General features: G+C 42.9%; 1 protein-coding gene across 1 annotated transcript in view; it reads right to left on the bottom strand.

Annotated features, from left to right (window-relative positions):
- Positions 1-23825, bottom strand: part of LOC126354404 (uncharacterized) — a 356054-nt gene that overhangs the window by 256692 nt on the left and 75537 nt on the right. Inside the window, exon 2 of the mRNA XM_050004016.1 lies at positions 11835-11932. Within this exon, the coding sequence (XP_049859973.1) occupies positions 11835-11932 (98 nt within the window). The remainder of the gene's footprint in view (positions 1-11834; positions 11933-23825) is intronic.

Here is a 23825-nt window from a genome sequence, read left to right as displayed (position 1 = left end):
AAGTGGTACACCCCGGGAAATGCCGAAAGGTAGCTAAAAGTCTACTACTATCGTGGCGCTGCACAATGAGTGTGAACTCATCTCGCGGCTTAAAAGTGCAAAACCTCATACGCTAAGTAATAACAGCTCCTCCATTAACGGACTAGAACGGATTAATGTAAGCTCGACTGAGACATCTAGTTATCATGCATCGTTTGCGAGGGACAGCGTACGACAAAAAAAGATTTGCATAGTGTGGTGTCAGAGTCAGCTGGGACACTGAACAGCAATCTATGATTTTCGGTGAATAATCTCGCATCTGTTTGTGGTGTTCAGATTGCTGACAACCTGTCCACACACAACCTGCTGCAAGGTCACAGGGAGCGGCGGCTATTGAGGACGTGCATTTTCTCAACGTCTGGAATCAGAGTGTGAGGAGTTATTGTGTATGACAACAGAACGGGTCTGGTAATTGGTGAACGGAAGCTGAGTGTTCGCTCGTATGCATCAAAAATGGGAAGCCCATGATACCAAACAGCACATCCCATAAGAATAACTGAAGTGCAATTCACACCTCACAAATGTCTTGTGGAAAGTTCAGGTCGTTGACTGGCTTGCACCGCCTGTTGGTTTGTAAGCCACAGAGCATCTCTGGAATGTACATGAGATAACATGCATTTCACACATGGTAATAAATTCTTAAGCATGACACTCGGAGGCTTACACTGTCATGCCACAACGAACACAAGAATGTATTATTGCCACACATCATGCTAGTCACGATGGATACATTTTTTCTGCCAATCGAGGATTCGCCTTACGACCTGTTCGGCTTGACCATCTCTTCGTCTGTCTTTCCACGCTCCATCTTCCAACAGGATAATATTTCATAGCCCGCCAGGGACTCTCTGAGGTGACATACGCAATACGTCCCCTTTACAGTCAGATATACTTTGAATTACTGTTTTAGTTAATAGATGTACCCCCCCTCCCACCCGTCCCCCACCCTCCCCCCTGTTCTTTCCTTTTTTCATTTCTTATTCTGGCTTCCCTTGTGCAGACTTTCATGGATCCAAAGAACTTCATTTCAGATGTTTCAGGCTGTCTTAGATCTTTTCATCCTAATGTCCATCTTTCTGCTCAATGTACACTCATTAAAAAAAAGTTTTCATCACTCCGGTTCCCAGAACTCCTGAAGTTAGACATTGACTGAAGATATTGTACCACAAACATAGACCTTTTGACTGTTCAGAGATGTCACTAAACCCGCCCAAGATGTAAGCAACCATGTACGAGCAGCGCCTATTAAACGTAGGGGGCCCGACAGCCATCAGTTCCAGTCATTTCACCAGGAAGGAGGTACACGGCTCGTGTTGTCTGTAGTTCAACCATGCCTAGACAGTCAATACCGCGGATCGATCGCGTGCGCATTGTTACTTTGTGCCAGGAAGGGCTCTCAACGGGAAGTGTCCAGGCGTCTCGGAGTGAACCAAAGCGATGTTGTTCTGATATGGAGGAGATAAAGAGAGACAGGAGCTGTCGATGACATGCCTCACTCAGGCCGCCCAAGAGCTACTACTGCAGTGGATGACCGCTACCTACGGATTATGGCTCGGAGTAACCCTGACAGCAATGCCACCATGTTGAATAATGCTTTTCGTGTAGCCACAGGACGTCGTGTTACGACTCAAACTGTGCGGAATAGGCTAAATGAGCAACTGCCTTCTACCAATAGTCGGAGACGTGTTTGGAAGCAAACCGGTCAGGTTGAAGCAATAAACACACTATCGAGCGAGTATTGCTGTTTTGGGGTGGCATTATGTGGGTCCGACGTAAGCACCTGGTGGTAATGGATGGTGTCATAATGGCTGTACGATACGTGAATGCCATCCTACAACCGATAGTGCAACCATATCGGCAACATATTGGCGAAGCATTCATCTTCATGGACGGCAATTCACACACGCATCGTGCACATCTTGTGAATGACTTCCTGCAGGATAATGACAGCGCTCGAATAGAGTGGCGAGCATGGTCTCCAGACATGAAAGCTATCGAACATGTCTGGGATAGATTGAAAGGGCTGTTTATGGACGACGTGACCCACCAACCACTCTGAGGGATCTGCGCCGAATCGCCGTTGAGGAGTGAGACAATCTGGACCAAAAGTGCCTTGATGAACTTGTGGATAGTATGTCACGAATACAGGCATGCATCAATGCAAGAGGACGTGCTACTGGGTATTAGAGGTACCGGTGTGTGCAGCAATCTGGACCAACACCTCTGAAGGTCTCGGTGTATAGCGGTACAACATGCAGTGTGTGGTTTTCATGAGCAATAGAAAGGGCGGAAATGACGTTTATATTGACCTTCATTCCAATTTTCTGTACACGTTCTGGAACTCTCCGTACCTAGGTGATGCAAAATTTTTTTTGGTGTGTCCAGTACTGGGGGCAGTACAATGATTTTACAATATTTCATTTGGGTTTCTGTTCTCGTTTTACCCTTCGGTATTGTTATTGTGCCACATACATGACAGGCGTAAAATTGCTTACTTATATACTTATCTACTTCAAAAGCTATGTCACATCCTAGGTACTGGATATGGGACACCTGTTCCATTATTATACTGTTAATTATTTTCTTAGTGTTTACACTGGACTCGCATTCGGGAGGACGACGGTTCAATCCCGTCTCCGGTCATCCTGATTTAGGTTTTCCGTGATTTCCCTAAATCGCTTCAGGCAAATGCCGGGATGGTTCCTTTGAAAAGGGCACGGCCGATTTCCTTCCCCATCCTTCCCTCACCCGAGCTTGCGCTCCGTCTCTAATGACCTCGTTGTCGACGGGACGTTAAACACTAATCTCCTCTTCCTCCTCTTAGTGCTTAAGGGGTATTTTCCTAAATAAGTTGTTTTTTGTTGTTTTTGATATCTTAACATTATAATTTAGACTTATACTGTTTAATTTGTGTACAGCAGTTTGTGGTATGTCTTCATTGTCCTGTAAGATTATCTGGTCGTCGGCAAAAAGCTTCCTATTTAGAAGTTTTCTGGGAGCAGTTCGTATGTCTTCATCCATTCCCTGACCAGATCGTCGATGTGGATGTTGAATAGTGTAAGTAACATCCTATAGCCTTGCCTTACCCCCTGGTTTATCTCTACTTTCGGCGTCAGCTCTATTCTTATTTTGGTGTTTTTGTATGAAACTTGGCACACAGTTATTAGTTGTCTGGGGAAATTCTTTTCTAAATTATTGATGACAGGTATATCCTGTGGATGCAATCAAATGCCTTCTCAAAGGCGATAAATGCTAGGCGTTTCTCAAAATTGAATTCTGGCCTTTTTGTATAATTTGTTTCAAAGTGAAATCATTGTCGGCAACAGAGCTTCCTTTACAGAAACCTGCTTGCTATTCTGATAACATTCAATCCGAATTGTTTGGAAGCCTTTCATTAATTACTTTCCTGTATATTTTATGAGAAACATTCAGAAGACTGATTCCTCTGTAATAACTTGTTACTTCTGTCCCCTTTTTCCAAGAGTAAAATAAACACGTGCCCATCGTTCCATCTTTCTGGTACCGGCTAGTACCGGACACACTGAGATAAGCTGGCAGGCGCTACGCTCCATGCTCTTGGTAGGGTCACCAATGACAGACGGGTCAGTAGGTGAGACACCAGACAAAGAGTAGCCCCTCCAGGGGTTCCCTTCCTGGGAGTATGTGGCCGGAGAACCCATGTGCCCTTAGCCAAGTCTGACATTGCTTCCACTCACTTGTACTAGATTTTTTATGTTTTCTTTTCTATCGGTCTTTCTTGGCCAAGTCTTGTTTTTTTCGGACAGTACTGCGTTGCGAGGCCTGAAACTGCCTTTCATTTTCACTCTCTAAGCGTACCTTTCATGGGAGAGGGGGGAAGGGGGGGGGGGGGTGAGGCCTCCTCAGGCATTTTGAAGCCACCCTTCCTAGGTGAGCAAACCCTTAACACAAAACCTGTTCCTCTAAGTTAGAGTTTATGGGATTAGGCTGATAGTCTACCGATGTAAAACTCTTCATAGTCGCAAGCTTTAAAATTAACTTCGCATAAAAACCGTAAATCATGGACGAAAGACCATACGAAGAAAAGGCTGACAATTGACTAATAACAACCATACTCGATCTGCCACAAAGAATGTACAGGGCCCAGGGACGCATGAGGCTGAATCTAACAATATACTCAAAGATTAAAGTATCAATATAGCAGTCATTACAGAAACCAAAAAAAGCTGAGAAGTGCCAAATATTTAAAAGATTCTATTGATTTATACTTTACATTATGTTATGCTACATTATACATTATGTTACACTCCATCTGGGGAAAGTGCATATAATGGAGTGGCAGTATTGATAGACAGAAAATGGGGAGATAACATTTGGTTATAATCATTACTGAACGAAAGTATAATCACAGTGAGACTGGAATTCGATAGAGGCCATCTTACAACTATAGAAACTGGTGAGCCAGAGGAAGGGAAGAAGGAAGAAACAGATCTTTACTACGCAGACTTAAACACCTGACCTTGTCATCTTGGAGGAAGAGTTAAATCAAGAATAAGTAAAGAACCCATCCACCAGTTGATCGGCAACAATAGTGAAGATACAGTTAACGAAACTAGAATGAAATTGAGAGTCTGTCGCCTTTAATGAACTCGAAGTGACAAATACATTTTTTAATAAGAAAAATATATATACACTAACGGAAAAAATTTCGCAACACATAAAAGAAGTTGTGCAACGTAAACGAAAGTTTGTAGGCGTATTCCAAACCTGAAAGATGACGTCATTTCAGATTTCGCACCTGTCGCATAAGAGTGACGCTAGTAGCGCCACTACGAAGATGCAAATCAGATTTGCTTTAAGTATACGCTGTAACGGTCGTGAGCCTTACTTACCTGTTAGATTGCACTTAGTCAAGAATGCCTTTAAGGCGACAAGCATACTATTACCAACATCTCACTGAGTTTAAACGTCTAATAGGGCTATGAGAAGCTGGATATTTTGTCTGCGACATCATTGGATGACAACCCCAGCGTCCTCTACAAGGAGCAATAACCGTCCGTGTATTGACCAATTAAGAGTCCTACAAACTGACATGCGGCACTTGTACAACACAATGTATGCATGTTTGCATGCTTGCATCCAACATTCTGGCAATTATACCGTTTATTAATGTACCAGAATTTCACATTTGCAATGTAATCTCCCGCTTACATTAACCTGTGATGTTGCAATGTTAATCACTTAAATATGTTGCCTAGACAAGCGTATTCCCGAAATTTCTTTACTCAGCATTAATTATTTTTGATGTTGCGATTTTGTTTTCCGTCAGTGGAAATATACATGGTCTTCAATAACCTACAGATTTCTTATTGATTACAAAATAGGAAACAATAATCTAGTTCCAAGGGTGTCAGATACAAGCGTACACAGGAAAAACGTGAGTACAGACCATTTCTTGTTAAATCGAAGATCCAACTTTGAGAAAGATGGAAGAAACAAAACAAGAGGAAAAAATCAAAGAAACCCAAAAAAATTTTTAAGGTGCATCTGCTCTAACGAGATAATTTAAGGAACCTATGTCAGTGGAGGCTAATTAAGCTACTCCAACAAACGTCTTCATGCCGAGATCTAACTGAAGAATGGGCAAATATAAAAAATATTAAAATATAGGTCGCTAAAGATGTAATGGCTGAAAAACTCTTAACGAATCGAAAAACGGAAGTTAAGATTTGGAACGAAGAGCTACAAGGCATAACAGAAAAATAAAGCACATATGGCGTTCTTACAGAAACAGACTGAGGAAGCTAGAGGAAAAATAATGAAATCAGAAAGAAACTAAAATAGTGAGACAGGCATATAAATCTTCGTGGGAGGCATTTATGATCAGTATTGAACAGGATACGCATGCCAGACAGGAAATAGCATATAAACTGATCACACAACTAAGAAGAGCTGAGAAAGATACTGCAAATATAGAACTATCAGTCATTCAGAAGACTGGATACATCACTACATGTAATTTTGGTATAATCCGGACGCAGAAGTGCCCACGGAAGAGAAAGCAGAGGATCGGACAGATCTAATAGACCTGATGGAATTAAAACAGATGTGGGTTTTCCCTCGTTTCCGTAAATCAATTAAGGCGGAAGTGTTCACCTTTAGCACGCTACCATAACGGGTTTTCCTCGTTTATTATATTTAAACATATAAGTCGACTCTAGGTATTTCTTTTGTCTCCGAGTAAAATCACGTGCGCCATACAAAACCTTTTCGAAAACTTAGTTACAAAAACTTTATGTAAAACTTGAACGTGTTTCCCATGTTAATTTTATCAAAACTCTTGCTCCTGTGGTGATACAGTGTGTAGTAGTAAGTCAACAACTGTGAAAACAACCTGCGCTTTTCAGAAACGTGATATACTAATAAAGTATTAACTATAACTTAACATGTGCTTTTCAGAAACTTAGGCCACAGTTCCTTAACTTCATTGTGTATTTACGCGAAAAAGGTATATTTTTGAGACATTTAGGAAGCCTGCAAAAATTTTCGTAAATCGGTTGTGTTTTGAATAATCTATTTTGTAACAAATCGGTGCTTTTAATTTACATTAATTATTAATTATGTCTTTAATAGGAGTGTATATTCTCTGCGTGTATTTTATATTAACAAAGAGGAGTGTATAGTCTCTGCATGTATCTTATATTAACGCTACTATCTAGTTTCCATAGTGACCACAACATGAAAACTTTTCAGACAAAGAGTAAACCCAGTACTAAGTTTCGTATTGTCTCGCTTTTGACTGTAAATTGCTTTAGTTCCTACAGGCTACTGGTAACACTTGTAGATATCACACTCATGACGTAGAAGACAATCAGCAAACTTAGTATAAAGCTCTTTGTTTACTATTCTGTAAGATATTGCATCAGGCATAAGTTATTTGTTTACTTTTCTGTAAAATATTACGCCACGAATAATGCAGAATCATTTGTGTTTACTATTTCCAGGCAAGAAGTGAGTTGCTTGCTATTTGTCAGTCGCTGGACATCTCCGTGACTGCTGTCAAACAAGTGGAAATTCTTGCAAATAGGTGTGTTGGAAGGGCTAGTGAGAGTTTTGTACGAGAGATACCAAAGATACTTCATGTGCTATCCTCTCCTGTGGATGCTGTCTTTTCTATATGAAATGTTGGTCCCTTATTACTCATCCACTTGGCTGGAATGGCGGCGAATGGTAGGTTAGGCATTCTGTTCATAGGAGACAATGAGAATCCATGTTACGCCTACCCACCTAATCAAAAAGTTCAAGGTGCCGTCTTACAATGAAAGCAAAAGTGAACCAGTGAGACTCATTTCAGCTGTTGGCTTGGAATTCCTCTACAGTTTTTGCCCTCTGCAGCTCCCTCGAGTACCATGGAAGTCATTCCCTCATTTCTTAACACATGTCCTATCATCCTGTCCCTTTTTCTTATCAGTGTTTTCCAAATATTCCTTTGCCCTTCTATTCTGCGCAGAACCTCCTAATTCCTCACCTTATCAGTCCACCTAGCTTTAAATATTCGTTTGTAGCACCGCATCTCAAATGCTTCGATTCTCTTCTGTTCCGGTCTTCCCACAGTCCATGTTTCAACAATGCTGTACTCCAGACGTACATTCTCAGAAATTTCTTCCTCACATTAAGGCCGATATTTGAAATTAGTAGACATCTCTTGGGCAGAAAAGTTCTTTTTGCCATTGCTAGCCTGCTATTTATGTCCTCCTTGCTCCGTCCGTCATTGGTTCTTTTACTGTCTAGGTAGCAGACTTCCTTAACTTCATCTACTTCGTGACCATTAAACCTGATGTTACGTTTCTCGCTGTTCTCATTTCTGTTACTTCTCATTACCTTCGTCTTTCTTCGATTTACTCTCAGTCCATACTCTGTACTCATTAGACTGTTCATTCAGTTCAGCAGATCATGTAATTCTTCTTCACTTTCACTCAGGATAGCAATGTCATCAGCGAACCGTATCATTGATATCCTTTCTCCTTGAATTTTGATTCCACTCCTGAACCTTTCTTTTATTTACATCATTGCTTCCTCGATGTATAGATTGAACAGTAGGGGCGAAAGGCTACATCCTTGTCTTTCACCCTTTTTCATCCGAGCACTTCGTTCTTGGTTGTCCAGTCTTATTATTCTCTCTTGGCTGTTGTACATATTGTATATGACCCGCTTCTCCCTACCACTTACCCCTACTTTTCTCAGAATTTCGAAGATCTTGGAACATTGTACACTGTGGAACGCTTTTTCCAGGTTGACAAACGTGTCTTGATATTTCTTTAGCCTTCCTTCCATTATTAACCGAAACGTCAGAATTGCCTCTCTCGTGCCTTTACTTGTCTTAAAACTAAACTGATCGTCATCTAGGGCATCCTCAGTTTTCTTTTCCGTCCTTCTGTATATTATTTTTGTGAGCAACTTGGACGCTTGAGCTGTTAAGCTGATTGTGCGGTAATTCCCGCACTTGTCAGCTCTTTCCATCGTTGGAAATACGTGGATGATGCTTTTCCGAAAGTCAGATGGTATGTTGCCAGACTCCTACATTCTACACACCAACGTGAATAGTCGTTTTGTTGCCAGTTCCCCCTGTGATGTTAGAAATTATGACGGAATGTTCTCTATCCCTTCTGCCTTATTTGATCTTCTTCAAAGCTCTTTCAAATTCTGATTCTAATTCTGGATCCCCTATCTCTTCTAAATCAACTCCTGTTTTTTCTTCTATCGCATCAAACAAACCTTGCCCTCATAGAGGCTTTCAATGTATTCTTTCCATCTATCTGCTCTCTCCTCTGCATATAACAGTGGGATTACCGTTGCACTCTTAATGTTGTCACCCTTTTTTTAATGTCTCCGATGTTTGTTTTGACTTTCCTGTATGCTGATCCTGACCTTTCGACAGACATTTTTTTCGATGTCTTCACATTTTTCCTGCAGCCATTTAGCCTTAGCTTCCCTGCACTTCCTATTTATTTCATTCCTCAGCGGCTTTTATTTCTCTATCCTGAGTTTCCCGGAACATTTTTGCACTCCCTCCTTTCATCCATCAATTGTAGTATTTCTTCTGTTACCCATGGTTTCTTCGCAGTTACCTTCTTTGTACCTATGTTTTCCATCCTAACTTGTGTGATGGCCCTTTTTAGATATGTCCATTCCTCTTTAACTGTACTGGCTACTGAGCTATTCCTTACTGCTGTATCTGTAGCGTTAGACAACTTCAACCGTATATCGTCATTCCTTAGTACTTCCATATCCCACTTCTTTGCTTATTGATTATTCCTGATTAATTTCTTAAACTTCAGCCTACTCTTTATCACTACTATATTTTGATCTGAGTGTAAATCTGCTCCTGGATACGCCTAACAATCCAGTATATGATTTCGGCATCTCTGTGTAACCACGATGTAATCTAATTGAAATCTTCCCGTATCACCCGGCCCTTTCCAAGTATAACTCTTCCTCTTGTGATTCATGAACAGAGTATTCGCTATTACTAGCTGACACTTGTTACCGAACTCAATTACATTTTCATCCCCCTTTGCATACTGTATTACCCTTTCAATATTCTCATTCCCCTTCTCTGTCTCTTCATCTTCAGCTTGCGACGTCGGTATGTATATCTGAGATATCGTTGTTGGTGTTGGTTTCCTGACGATTATGATAAGAACAACTCTATCACTGGACTGTTCACTCAGGAACTTGCAATGAAGCTGACGATCTACAGCCTTTTTCCCAGACCAGATCGTTACCCGCTTGTTATGATGATCGATGACAGAGTGTACGCCGTTAATGTTGAAAGTACTCACATGGTTGGATTGGGACATCTTAATGCGGAGTATGTAGATGCAAAAGGCGATCTGTCAGTGTAATGAGGCCCCTTGGCTATCATCCTTGTGGCAGGCACATTTATCGCTGCTCTTCTGCGGGTGTTATGCTCTCCCCAAGGGCGTCTGGTGCGTCTTCTGACCCCATTTCAGCAGCCCAGTCCCCGAGTGGGGAAAGGGCCGGTGACGGCGCGTCGTCGTGGGCGAAGGACTACATCACCTAATCTTTGTCCTGAGGGACTTCAGCAGTGGGAACGTTGAGGGTGGGTGACGCCACCGTCCTGTACGTGGTGTTGGATGCTTTCTTGGGAGCGGTACTGGTGGAGTCCGTTGGCAACGGCGCGTCAGAGTCGGCGTCGGCAACTTGCTCCCTGTCTCCGCCCCGTTGGTTGAGACGCAGCGTTTTTTTTTTTTTTTTATTTTATTTTTTTTTTTTTTTTTATGACGCTTCGGCGGCCGTTGTGTCCATCCCTGTGATAGGGGTCAGGCGTCAGCAACAGACGCCTGTGGTACGACGATGGTGGTGTGGTGACGGGCGTTGTGTCCTACAAGGGCGTCTCGTCGTGCGGCGGCGTCGCCACGGCGTCGTCGCCGGTGAGCTTGCGGTCGCGTGGAACTGCAGCATGGGCGCGGCATTTGTGCACACCGGCCGCACCACTTCCACGTACTTAAGCGATAACGCAGTCGCCACAGATGACTGTACCGGTTCGCACGTGGCACGTGGATAAGACGGCGCTGGAGCCAGTTTGATCGGAAGTGATCTTCCTGTCCGCAACCGGCACACGTCCGCGATTGACCGTCGTAAATAATGATGGCTCGGCAAGAGCCGATGAGCACGTACGACGGCACGTGTTTTCGGAGTTAGATGCGTACCTGTCGGACTCCATTGAGAAGATGATAGGTTTCAAAGGTGTTCCACTTCTCCTCCATGTAGCTTAGAACCGTGCCATGTAGCCGTAATGCGTCAGTGACGAGCGCGCCGGGACTTCGAAAGGCAGTTCGAATGTGTGCACCGTACGCACTGCCATACCCGCGTTGTCCATGGTGACCGTCCTGGCGTCATCGTCTGCATGGCGAAAGCGGTAGCCGTTGGTGGAACGTCGGACTAGCTTGTCACATGCCTCTTCGTTCTTCATCTTGAGATAGATTGTATTGGAAGTGATAGACAGATGTATGCCTATCAGCTCTTGGGGATCGACATGCAAGCCGCGTCTCAAAAATCGTTCCATTTCATAAGCCTTTGGACGCGCGAGGGAATCATTGAACGTAAGCTTCATCATCGCCTGGCGGTAAGAGAATGCCACATGTAGTGAGAGCTCTAAGTCACAACAACGAAACGCAGTTCCTCGCGCAGCGAATAAACAAACAAGTCCGGAGCGCGTTCGAGTCTTGTCACGCTAAATGCCGACTGCGCCCCATAGACCACGGGTGTTCTGCTAATCTACTGATAACAAGAACGATCATTATCCTAAGCAGATCAGTAACTATAGCCGAAGACACTGAATTTTAACCCCTTTTGATTTCTCAAGTCATATCTATTACAGAAAAGTCTCGTACGGTATGCCTACATATCGCTACTTCGTTGACACTATCGAAGATACGACTGGCGTTCCGTTTTTAAAATGAAATAATAAAATTAATTCCAAGAGCTCTACGATAATTAGGTGTCGTGTTATGATCATGGGTCGATAGTGGTCCGTTTACGCTGTATATTGCAAATTTTGCTGTGTCTTACATATCAAGAACACTCACATACTAATGGCATAATCTGAAAGTCAGACTCATGTCTGGGGGAGGTAGTAAGCTGGCTATGATTTACGAAGCATCTGTGTCACCCGGAGGCTAGCGCCTGCACGTAAGTCGCCCACTCACTGTATGGCAGAGCGCGCGCTTAGAGTCAAAGACAAGTTCCGTTTCGGAGACTCTACTAGTTCCCAACAATGCAAGCATGCTCACCTGAGTGTGCTGCCGTTGGTGAAGATGTAGAAGGCCACTTCTGAGCGCTCCTGCTGTATTCTGGTCACCAGTTTGCCCAGGTCCGTGGCTATTGTCACCTGAAACAGATCAGCGAATCAAAGGTTACATAAGCTTAGTTACTCGCAGGAAACTTACTGTGAGGAAAGTAATAGTTACTCTCCACTGGTTGCTCGGCACTAAAATACGCTTGTTATTACGTTAAAGGATTGATAATCTCGATGTAAACTTCGATATTGCACTGCAACTGTTGCGCTTCCATCATTCAGTGATACGTGGGGATATTGACAAACGACAGACGAAATTCACATACAGCACGAAAGTATTGAAGAACATGACAAGTCACACTTACAGGCCAGTTAACTTTTTAAAACTCCGTGTGTTTCGAGCATACGCCGATAGATCGTCAGCTTACTACTTATATATCTATAATTGTAGTTATTTTCGTTGTTATTGTGGGGCTAACTTTATCTATGTGTTATGAGTTTCCGAGTAGGCCTACACTATTACACTCTCGTGAGTGCCATCAAGAAAATCCCCACCTGGTGCGCATCCTGCATCAATTCCTGCCCCTTACACCTGTTCCCCTATTCCCCGGCGCGAGCCCCAGCTCTACCCCAACGAGAGAGTCCGAAACTGAACTGTGTCGCACTCATACTGCCGTCGCTTGTGCCTCTCTATTTCTCGGTTCAGACTAAAGCACATCAAAGTTTATGAGAACTGCCATCCAGAAAAAAATGGTCCAAGTAAATCTACGCTTGGAGGATACGTAAAAAATACAATAAAAATTATGTATTACCATCTATGCTATTACTTCGTCTCTAGAATATTTTTTTGCAGTCTATGTTGAGATTGGTAACGGCCTCGTCGCAGTGGTAACACTGTTTCCCGTCAGGTCACCAAAGTTACGCGCTGTTGGGCTTGGCCACCATTTGGATGGGTGACCTCCGGTCTGCTGAGTGCTGGTGGCACGTCGGGTGAGCTTAGCGCCTGTGAGGCACATTGAGGAGATACTTGACTGAAAAGTAGCGGCTCCGCTCACGAAAATTAAAAGGCCGGTAGAGCGGTGTACTGACCACATGCCCCTCCATGTCCGCATTTGGTGACGCCGATATGCTGAGGACGACACGGCGGTCGGTTATTACCCTTAGGACGGAGTTTAGTTTTTTAGTTCTATGTTGACAACGGGAAACCTCCAAATTACGTAATAGGGCACTATATTTGGTCTTTTGAAGATAGTTATGAAACGAAAAAAGATTATTAATTTTTTGTTGCTGTCTTTAGTCTGAAGACAGGTTTCATGCATCTCTCACGGCGTTATTCTGTGCAAGAATCTTCTTCTCTGAATAACTACTACAACTGACATCGTTTTGAACCTGCTTGCTGTACTTGTCTCTTGGTTTCCCACTACAATTTTTATTTCCCCCTCCCCCCCCCCCCCAACCCCCGGGGCACACACAGAATGTGTTCTATCAACTGATCCCTTCTTTTAGTCAAGTTACGCCTCAGATTCCTTTTCTCCCCAATTATACTGAGTGCCTCTCCATCAGATCTACTCTTACAATAGTCACCATTATTCTGTGGCACCAAATTCAAAGGCTTCTCTTTTCTTCTCTTCTTGCTGTACTGCTTATCGTCGACGTTTCGCTTCAGTAAAAGTCTACGCTTCAGACAAATGCCTTAGGAAAAGCTTTTCTAACAGAGAAAATCATAACCAGTTTCTCTTCTTCAGAAACGCTTTTCTTGCCATTGCTAGTCTGCATTTTATACCGTCTCTACTTCCGCAATTATCTGTTCAAATGGTTCTGAGCACTGTGGGACTTAACTTCTGAGGTCATCAGTCCTCTACAACTTAGAACTAATTAAACCTAACTAACCTAAGGACATCACACACATCCATGCCCGAGGCAGGATTAGAACCTGCGACCGTAGCAGTCGCACGGTTCCGGACTGCAGCGTCTAGAACCGCTCGACCACCACGGCCGGCGCAAAGATCTGTTATTTTACTGCACATATAGCAAAACCCATACACTGCTTTTAGTGTCTCATTTCCTAATCTAATTACCTCAGCGTCGTGTAATTTAATTCGAGCACATTCCGTGACATTTGTTTTGCTTTTGTTGATGTTTATCTTATAGTCTCATTTTAAGGCACTGGCGTGGTGGCCGAGAGGTGCTAGGCCCTTCAGTGTGGAACTGCGCGACCGCTACGGTCGCAGGTTCGAATCCTGCCTCGGTCATGGATGTGTATGATGTCCTTAGGTTAGTTAGGTTTAAGAGGTTCTAAGTCTAGGGGACTGATGACCTCAGATGTTAAGTCCCATAGTGCTCAGAGCCATTTGAACCAATTCTCTTCAACAGCAGTTCCAAATATTTTGCTGTCTCTGACAGAATTGCACCCACATCGGTAAATTTCAAAGTTTTTCTTTCTTCTCCTTGAATTTTAATTCTCTCGTCTCTTTGGCTTCCTTTGCTGTTCGATGTACAGAGTGAAAAACATCAGGCAAAGGCTGTAAACCTTTCTCGTGCCTTTCTTAGCCGTTGTTTCCTTTTCATGTCCATCGATTCGTATAACTGCTCTCTGGTTTCTGTCCAAGTTGTATTTAACATTTTACTTCTTGTACTTTACCTCAGTTACCATCAGAATTTCAAATAAGACATTACAGTCAACACGGTCAAAAACGTTTCTTCAAAAACTATAAAAGTAGGTTTGCCTTTCCTAAACGGAACCTAGAATGATCTTCCCCGAGGCTGGATTCTACCGGTGTTTCCATCATTCTGTAAATAATTCGTGTCAGTATTTTGCAACCATAATGTATTAGACTAATGTTCGGTAATTCGGTAAGCACCTGCTTTCTTTTGAACTGGAATTATTACATTCTTCTTTCAGTCTGTGCGGGCAATTCCTCTGTCTCATTTCGGGTGATTCAGCTGCCCTTAATGTTTTATATTAACCCGCGCTGCAACTGTATCAGGAATAGTAGGCAGACAGGCGACAGCCATATAATCGATATAAGTTCACTCTCAGGGCTTTGGCGACTGTTATAAAACGAAATCATACGATAAAAAACATAAGTGAGGATTGGCAATGAGTTACACGATAATTTTGGACCAAGACTTACCTTATTTATGCCATACTTATCCAAGTGTCTCAAATCTTTGTTTGTGAAATTAGCGGTGTAGCTATAACGTTTGGTTGTCGTTGAAGATTTATTCCGTTTATAGTATTTAATATTTCATAATTGGTTCAGAAACATTACCTGACACAATATGTTTCACCATCGGAAATAACGTAATTAACAGGAAATTTCAAAACGGGAAGCATGGAAGTAACGATTTTCCGGTATGTAATCCAATAAAAAGGTTAATTTATGACCCGCCGTGTTAATGTACTAAACTCGTTTTATAAACAAAATTTGTACAATCGGTCTAAGATGTCTTCGTATATTTTACCCCTCTCTTTGTGACATTTTGACAATATGCTTCACACAGTCAACAGGCAGCAACGCTGTTCTCTCATGTGGCGTTGGATAAAACATCGGTAGGGGCAGCTGATTCACCACGTGTATCTTGCACACCAGGTGGAATAGTTATGTCATGGCTGTCTCTCTCAAGGATACTAGGAGTTCTCAGGAAATGTCATCAATTCGGGGGGGGGGGGGGGGGGGGGGGCATGATTCGGCTTAGGTCTTTCAGATCACTGCCAAATTCTTCTCGGAGTATCATATCTCTCGTCAGATCTTCATCTACTTCACTTTATATGTTGCTTTGAAGTTCATTTTCCTTGTGTAGCCCCTCTACACGTTACACATTCCTTCCTCACTTCAGCTTTCCATTCGTTATTTGGTACTGGTTTTCCATCTGGCCTCTTGATGTTCATGCAGCTGTTTCTCTTTCCTTCAAAGGCATCCTTAATTTTCTTGTAGACGGCATTTATCTTTTCGCCTAATTACACATCCTTCTATATCTTTACACTTGTTCTCTAGCCATTCCTGCTTAACCATTTTTGCACTTCTGTCAGTCACATTTTCTAGACGTTCGCATTCCTCTTTAGCTTCCACATCTACTGCATTTTTATATTTTATCAGTTCGTCAATTAAATTCAGTATTTAAACAATGAAAACTCCAGGCTGAAATGTCAACTATATAAGGAAAAGGACAGACTGCCACTCATCGTAAAGATGACATGTTGACTTACAGACACAGATAACGAAAAGAAGGCTCTGGCCGAAAGCTGAATGTGTAACCGTCTTTTTGTTGTGCCTGTCTGCAACTCACACTCAATATTTCATGTGATATCGAAAGATTTCAACTAGGCCATGTCTTTTTACTGATGTAAAACATTGGTACCTTCACTATATCATCCCTCATAGCTTCTTTCCACTGTTTCAGTGAATCTTTGCGAAATGCTCACGCTGATACTCTCAACAACCACAGCTTTTGTAGCTTACACGAGACCTGTCTCCTTTAGTTCCTGATTAATAATTAGCGAATCATTTATTTATTTACTTTTTTATTTATGAAGGGTATCAATACACACTCTAAGGCAAAACAAAACAACGCACGTCCAGAGAATTACTGAAATGCTACGGAAATCGATAGATATCGTGTACCTGGTCATAGGGGCTCACTTCGAAGCGGGACCCATGAATAAAAACGATTTAGTCATTGAAATTCCAGGCCTAGGACGTTTCTGCAAACGCACCGGACAGCTGTGGCATACCAACCTCACTGTTGCCCGCCGTACGGCCCGACCAGCAGGAGTGGTGGTCTGGGGCGCCATTTCGTTTCCCTTTGGTTGTCATTCTCGACTCCCCGACAGCACAGCGGTACGTCGACGATATTCTACGCCTCGTCTTGTTGTCCTTCATGGCAAACCATCCTGGGCTTGCATTTAAGCAACATAATGCCCGTCCGCATGCGATCAGAGTTTCTACTGCTTGTCTTCGTGATTTCCAAACCCTACCTGGGACTGCGAGGTCAACGGATCTCTCCCCAGTTGATAACGTTTGGAGAATTGTGGGCGGGGCCATCCGACCAGATCGGGATTTTTATTATCTGACGCGCCAGTTGGACACCGTTTGGTACGATATTCCTCAGGAGTGCATCCAACAACTCTGTCAATCAATAGCAAGCCCAATAACTGTCTGCATAAGGGCCAGAAGTGGACTAAGATATTCCTGACTTGGTGAATTTATGAAGCTGTTTCTCTTGAATAAATCATCCAAATTTTCTGAAATTATAATGTTTTATTTGTTTGTACATGTATATGACATCTACAGATTTTCATTCCATTCGGATAATTCCTTCATGGTGAATTTTTTCGTCTAAGACTGTATCTCGTGTACTTGCTCATTTTCACAGATTTCAATAATCTTCTACTGGGCCACGTAAAAGAATAATGTTTACTAGTGAATCGTTGAATTATCGATTACATCACTAGAAAAACAACGGCAGCGTATCGCACTTAGAGACAACAGATTCAGCTACAAAGAAAATTGCTTCAGCTGCATATGTCATACGTTTCTTCTCTAAAATGATGCAGTTCTTCTTTATTAGCAGAAGCTCTGCCGATTTTTGGCATAAATTAGTTGAAAATAATTTTCAAGAAACAGTGAGAAGTAATTCCCTGCGTAACTGAATTTCGACGTAACCTTATATGGCGCAACGGGTCAGTACAAACTGAAGAAGAACTTGTTACTTAAGAGCACAATGTGGTGGTACAAACATACAATACAGGCTGCAGGAAAGAGCCTATGACTAAGGAACACACCTATCATTACGTATCTCCCCCCCCCCCCTCTCTCTCTCTCTCTCTCTCTCCGTCTCTCTCTCCCCTCACGCACACATACACACACACACACACACACACACACACACACACACACACACACACACACATGCATACTGCAATTGATCGGTAAGTGCGTAAAAATGAGATAATTTCTCATGCAGAAGGAGCTGTGAAACTCAGACGATATGAGATACACACAGGCAGAGAGAGATATAGGCCGGGAACTCGTCCTTCTCTGACGTTCCATTATACTGTAAAAGCACTTTGGGGTGCTTTTATGAGATTGTTTGCTGGGGGTCGGTATGCTATTATGGTTACATAAATATGGAGGAAAGACAGCGAACCGTGTTATTATCCTAGCAACTCAGGCTTTGTGCTACTAAAAGGATTGCAAGGGCACGTTTTATGAAGCAACAGATTTTTTGCTGCTAAATTATTTATGAAAATACGATATTAGCAAAGAAACATGAGCAGTATGATACGGTGCTACAGGTCGAGAATTGATATAGTCCCAGAAATCGTATTAATTCATGTACTTCCGTTTCAGAAAAGCTGCATCCGCTTTTTGAGAACGTTACTTCCTGTAATCTACTAATACTGTTTGAAGAATCGTTTACATGTTAAAACTTCGTTGCAAACGAAGAGAAGGAACAGCTTGGAAACTTTCGAGGTGTGAAACTGAAAAGTTAACCGTCCACAAGCCGCTCAGTTACCCTAATTGAAGACGTATATTGAACTGTGAAGAGCAGAATAATCGCAGGTGCTTTTGAGTCTTTTAAGGGAGGTTACGAGGAGCCTAGTAATGGTTATGTACCATCATCCAAAGCTGTTAAATGTGTCACGGCATCATTTTGTCAATGATGCCGCGGCGTAAGAATGGTAAGAACGTTACAATTTCTGGTCCCCTTGTGCTGCATAAGAATTTTTCAGATTCTTGTAGTATGTATAACATATATTACAGCTACAACCGTCTGCCCTCAGACGGGCCGTCCGAACGCCGTGTCACCCTAAAAAGAAAAGGGTTTAAATGGCTCTGAGCATTATGGGGCTTAACTTCTAAGGTCATCAGTCCCCTAGAACTTAGAACTACGTAAATATAACTCGCTCGCGGAAGTGTTTGTTGCCAGACCTTATCAGAAGTCGATTCCTGGAGCACCGTCTGTGGCCTCTTGTGTTACAAAGTTTACCATAATCTTATTTCACCGTTTGGTGGCCAGTTGCTTGTGTTTTTAATTAACCTTTGCTATTCTATTTGCTGTTTTGCAGCAGGTTTCTAAATTTTTTATATTATTGCCGTTCCTGGCATGTGAAGCCTTCAGTCGTGATTGTGATCATTTGCCTTAAAATTCTAATTTGGTATTTGTATTTTAGCAGTGAGCCTTAAAACCTTATTTAGTGTCATTCCTGGCGTCTGATGTCTTCTTCTGTGTTTGTGGAGACTTGCCTTTAATGTATTAATACCCGTAATTTGTAAGTTGCAGAGAGTTTTAAACAATTCTTAATTTATTTCCATTCCTGGCTTGTAAGGCCTTCTGCCCAGATTACAGTGGGTTGTTTTCAAAACATTATCTGTTGTATCTGTATTTAATGGTGATTTGCTAAATTGTAGCTCACTGAAAACACTATTATTTACACAGTCGTTTATTCCTTCATTAATAACGTGTGGTACTTTATTTATTCTTGAGTCTGGAGTTACTAGTGTAAAATAAATTGTGTGTAACTGTAAAGAACAACCAAATGTACATGATTACAGCCCCGTCCACAATCATAACCAAATCCTACCTTCCCTTGACTACCAGGTCTTATTTAGTTCAAGTAGTATGTATGTTTAGGGACCGATTACCTTAGCAGTTTGGTCCCTTAGAAATTCACACACATTTGAAGATTTGAGGCACCATCAGCTGCACAGTGTCTTGTTGACAACTTGTGTCCACGGGTACGTGGGGTCTGTGCCACACTCGAACGCTACCATCAGCTCTTAGAAACTGAAGTCGCTGCTCATCTGACCAGGTCACGGTTTTCCAGTCGCCTAGGGTCCACTCGATATGGTCACGACCTCAGGAGAGGCGTGGCAGATGATTCGTGCTGTTAGCAAAGGCACTCGCATCGATCGTCTACTGGTGTAGCCCCTTAACGCCAAATTTCACCGCACTGTCCTCAAGGAATCGTTCGTCGTATGCCCGTCATTAGTTTCTGCTGTTATTTGATTCAGTGTTGCTTGTCTGTTACCCCTGGCAACACTAGACAACGCCGCTGTTCTCGATCATTAACAGAAGGCCGTCGGCCGCTGCGTTGTCCGTGGGAGCAGGTAATGTCAGAGATATAGTATTCTCGGCACACTCTTGACACTGTGGATCACGGAATACTGAATTACCCAACGATTTACGAAATGGATAGTCCCATACGTCTAGCCCAAGCTCCCATTCCGCGTTCAAAGTCTTTTATTTCCCTCCGGGCGACCATAATCATGTCGGAAACCTTTCCCCATGAATCACCTGAGTACAAATGACAGCTCCGTCAATACACTGCCGTTTTATACCTTGTGTACGCAGTACTATCGCTAGCAGTATCGCTATTGCATGACTTCAGTGTATTGCAATAAACACGTTATTCTAAATTTAGATAAATAAAAGCTGCAGTCTACCTCATAAAACAATATACACACTGTTTATATTGATACACAACAGATAAAAAAATAATTAGAAATTACAGTAAGGTAGGTTTTCAGTCAAGGTTGCTAGCAGGAATGGGCATAGAGAAAGGTATGGAAGAGGGAGAGAAGATGAATGTGATAACACAGATTTACAGACTATAAGACAAAAGAACGTCTTGTGACTTATAGACAAAGGAAATGAGAGAAAAACGTGACTGGAAGAAGACAAGAGAACTGGCTTTGCTATTAGGCACAGAGAAAGTAGGCCATCAACATCATTTTTGCGGAAGCGATATAGGAGGGTAACAGAAGGAAGTACTTCACAATTTTCTTAAAAGCAGCAGGGCGGGAGAACTTACTGCAGAGATGGACAGTGACAGCGGTAGAGTTTACAATTTTTTCGTTTTTTTTAATATACACAACTAGGGATCTAGACAGAGGCGACGTTGTGATTGTCTTATGATGGTAGGAAAGATGTTAATCTCTGAAGCGAGGTACTGGGGTGCTTTCGTGCTGAGTCGGTAAAGAAGATGTAGCGTGTGGTGGCCCCGAAGCTTGTCTGGCCGCAGCCACCTTCAATGGCCGTATGATGCACTGACGTGGTCATATCGACGGATGTTGCTGATGTAAAGCGTACTAGGATTCATGGTTAGCTCTAACCGTCTTGTGTTTTCACTGCTCGTGCACCGTGAATTACATCACAATAGTGGAGGTTCGGTAGAATGAGTGAGTGAGTGACTGCACGAGTTTGCGTTTCATATACTGTGGAAATATGCTCCGAAATGTTTTGGGGGCATAGAGGTGAGTGAAAGTCTTCCGGCACATGGCAATAGTAACCTTAGCCCAATTTAGATGCTCATCTACAGTTAAACCCAAGTTCTTCAAAGCTTTCTAATTAGGTATTGGGATGCCGTCAAATTCAACGAACGGCAACTGATGTTAATTTCTGGGAGGGATACTAAGCTTACTTGCGACTTTTTTGCATTTAGTTTAAGCCCCAGCTTTTTCCCATATTACCACTGAAGACAGATCATCATTCACAGCCACCCCAGCTCTGACAGATAACAGCTGGAGGTCGTCGGGAAAGAAATGATTTTCACAGGCACACCAAACTGATGAAATATCATCTACATATAATGCAAACAAAAATACACCCAAGACTGACCCTTGTGGCGTTCCTGAGAGAACACGTTTCCAGGTCGGTGTTTCATTCCTACAGACAACACTTCGCTACCGGAATTTCAAGTAGCTTTCAGACTGCTTCTACGCACTATCTGAGAAATTCAGCCGTCGTATTTTTCTGAGCAACGTGTCAAAGTATTCACTAATTTAAGCGTGAACAATATTTTCTCAAGCTCTGGAGACAGAACGCTGGTCGGTAATCACAAAGCGATTGCGGGTTTACGATTTTAGCGGCATGCACAATACATCATGGCAGTCGCTGCTACCACCCATTAGCAGAATGTGCTACCGTCCCCAAGTCTGCATATCAACTTAGAATCATTTTTCTCAGGTATTAAAAACCTACAGCTTTGGGACTACGTTGGCAGGCAGACTTTTTTTCGGGATGGTAGCATACCGTGCACGCGGTAGCACCGACTATCGTTGATCATTATGCTCAGATCCCAACAAAGTACTTTCTCGTCGACACCAGATGTTACTGAAACGTGTCAGGTTGCGAGGTCCGAACGGGACATGGTGACGACTCCTGCAACATCCGTCACTAGGCCTGGCACTCTGTTCGCGTTGTCAGAATGTTTAATAAATGTTGGGAATGGTCGGCGGAGAATATTCGATAAATGGATGGAATTTTCGCTGGACACAACACATCTAATTTCTCTGTTCAGAACGTCAAGACTTCATAGCGTCCTTGTGCTCGCCATTTAATCGATACTAAAAACTGGACATGCCGAGAATGAGTTACAAACCTGTAACATCGAATGTGCCCTAGAATTCTGTTTAATCAAGTAAATCCAATACTCGTTTTCTTCGCATAAAAAGGAAAACACAATTTGATAAAAAAAAGAAACATTGTAAAGTACAAGCGCACAATCTTCTATTAGTCATAATTTTTATGCCCTAGACAAATAGCCAAATTCCTTGAGATTTTAAACGAGTACGGGCTGGGTTTACAGTTCTAAAATAATGATATCGCCTGTCACTCTGTGCATATCGGGTAGTTATAGTTAATTTTTCTATTTGTAATACGTGATGACACGGAAACTAATTCCCCCGTGAGTACCAAACTTGCTAGCATTAATGTCGGAGTATCGGGTGCACGATTTCCATCCGCCACAGCGCCACCGTCCAGTTACAACTATGGCCAGCGGGCGCCGATGGTCAGTCATCATGGTGCATAATCTCACACACATGACGAGCCGCAGTGCACTTGTTGACATGTCAACATGAGCTTGGACCAAAGGAGCAGGGCATTATTGGTGAAGCTCTGTTACCAAAACACCAGAAATCCTGCAGCTGAACTTCGACAATATCGCCAGCTGAAAGGATTACGGAAAGGCCTTCTTTCTCCACCTGCTGCACAGAGCATAATGAAGAAGTTCGAATCAATTGGAGAACAGGGCGTCGCTCCTGTAAGAGGCCGACGACCGGTTGCACCACAGGTGGTTGATGAAATTGCAGTTGCTGTGGCAGTCAAAGTTGCACTCCATTTCAGATCGTCAGGCAGTGCGCGTGTTGTGTCACGATAGTTGAACACTCCATGGGTGCTCTGTATGGAAGGTGCTTCGAACCATTTTCAAATGGGATCCATACAAGATCCATATCGTGCACCACATAACGCAAACGACGTGGTGACTTCTCTCTCCACTTTCTCGCATGGATTGAAGTTGCAAAGGCTGGCCCTCGACCATCCTACGGGCAGGCGAAGCTCATTTTTCTCTGTCGGGTGAGGTGAACACACAGAATTGCCGAGTATGGGGATCTTCACCTCCAGTCACTGTACATGAAGTTCCTCTGTTTGGTTAATCAATGGCCCATGAACAGGTTGGCGCTCAAGGACCAAAGACGTGCAGTGTGACTGGCCAGAATTACCGCGATATGCTACTTAAGCATGTCGTACCCGCCTTACAGGAGAGAGACAGTTTTCATGCAAGATGGGGCCCCACTGCACATCTCTCGTGAAGTTCACCTGCTTCTCCCAAACACACTTGGAATCGATCGATTTATCAGCTGATCGTTTGCCAAATGCTTGGCAGGCACACCTGATCTCACTCCCTGTGATTTCTCGTTGTGGGGCTACGTAAGATACAGGGTTTACGCGGGGAACAGTCACACATATATTGATCTGCAGTACAGCATATCTAGAGCTAGTTAGCACTCCTACGGATATGCTTTGTTCTTCTGTGCAGAATGCAATCCTGCGCTTTCAGACTCTTATAGACACTGATGGGTGCCATATTGAGCCCGTTTTGTAACAGTAATGGTAACGGTATATAATGGTATGATGTACCGTCGCAGCACATTAAAAGTGATTCAGTTGAACTGATTATGCATTATTTCTCTTCCCC

The sequence above is a fragment of the Schistocerca gregaria genome, chromosome 3, assembly GCF_023897955.1.
Source record: "Schistocerca gregaria isolate iqSchGreg1 chromosome 3, iqSchGreg1.2, whole genome shotgun sequence".
Lineage (NCBI taxonomy): Eukaryota > Metazoa > Arthropoda > Insecta > Orthoptera > Acrididae > Schistocerca > Schistocerca gregaria.
This window is presented reverse-complemented; position numbering and strand designations above follow the sequence as displayed.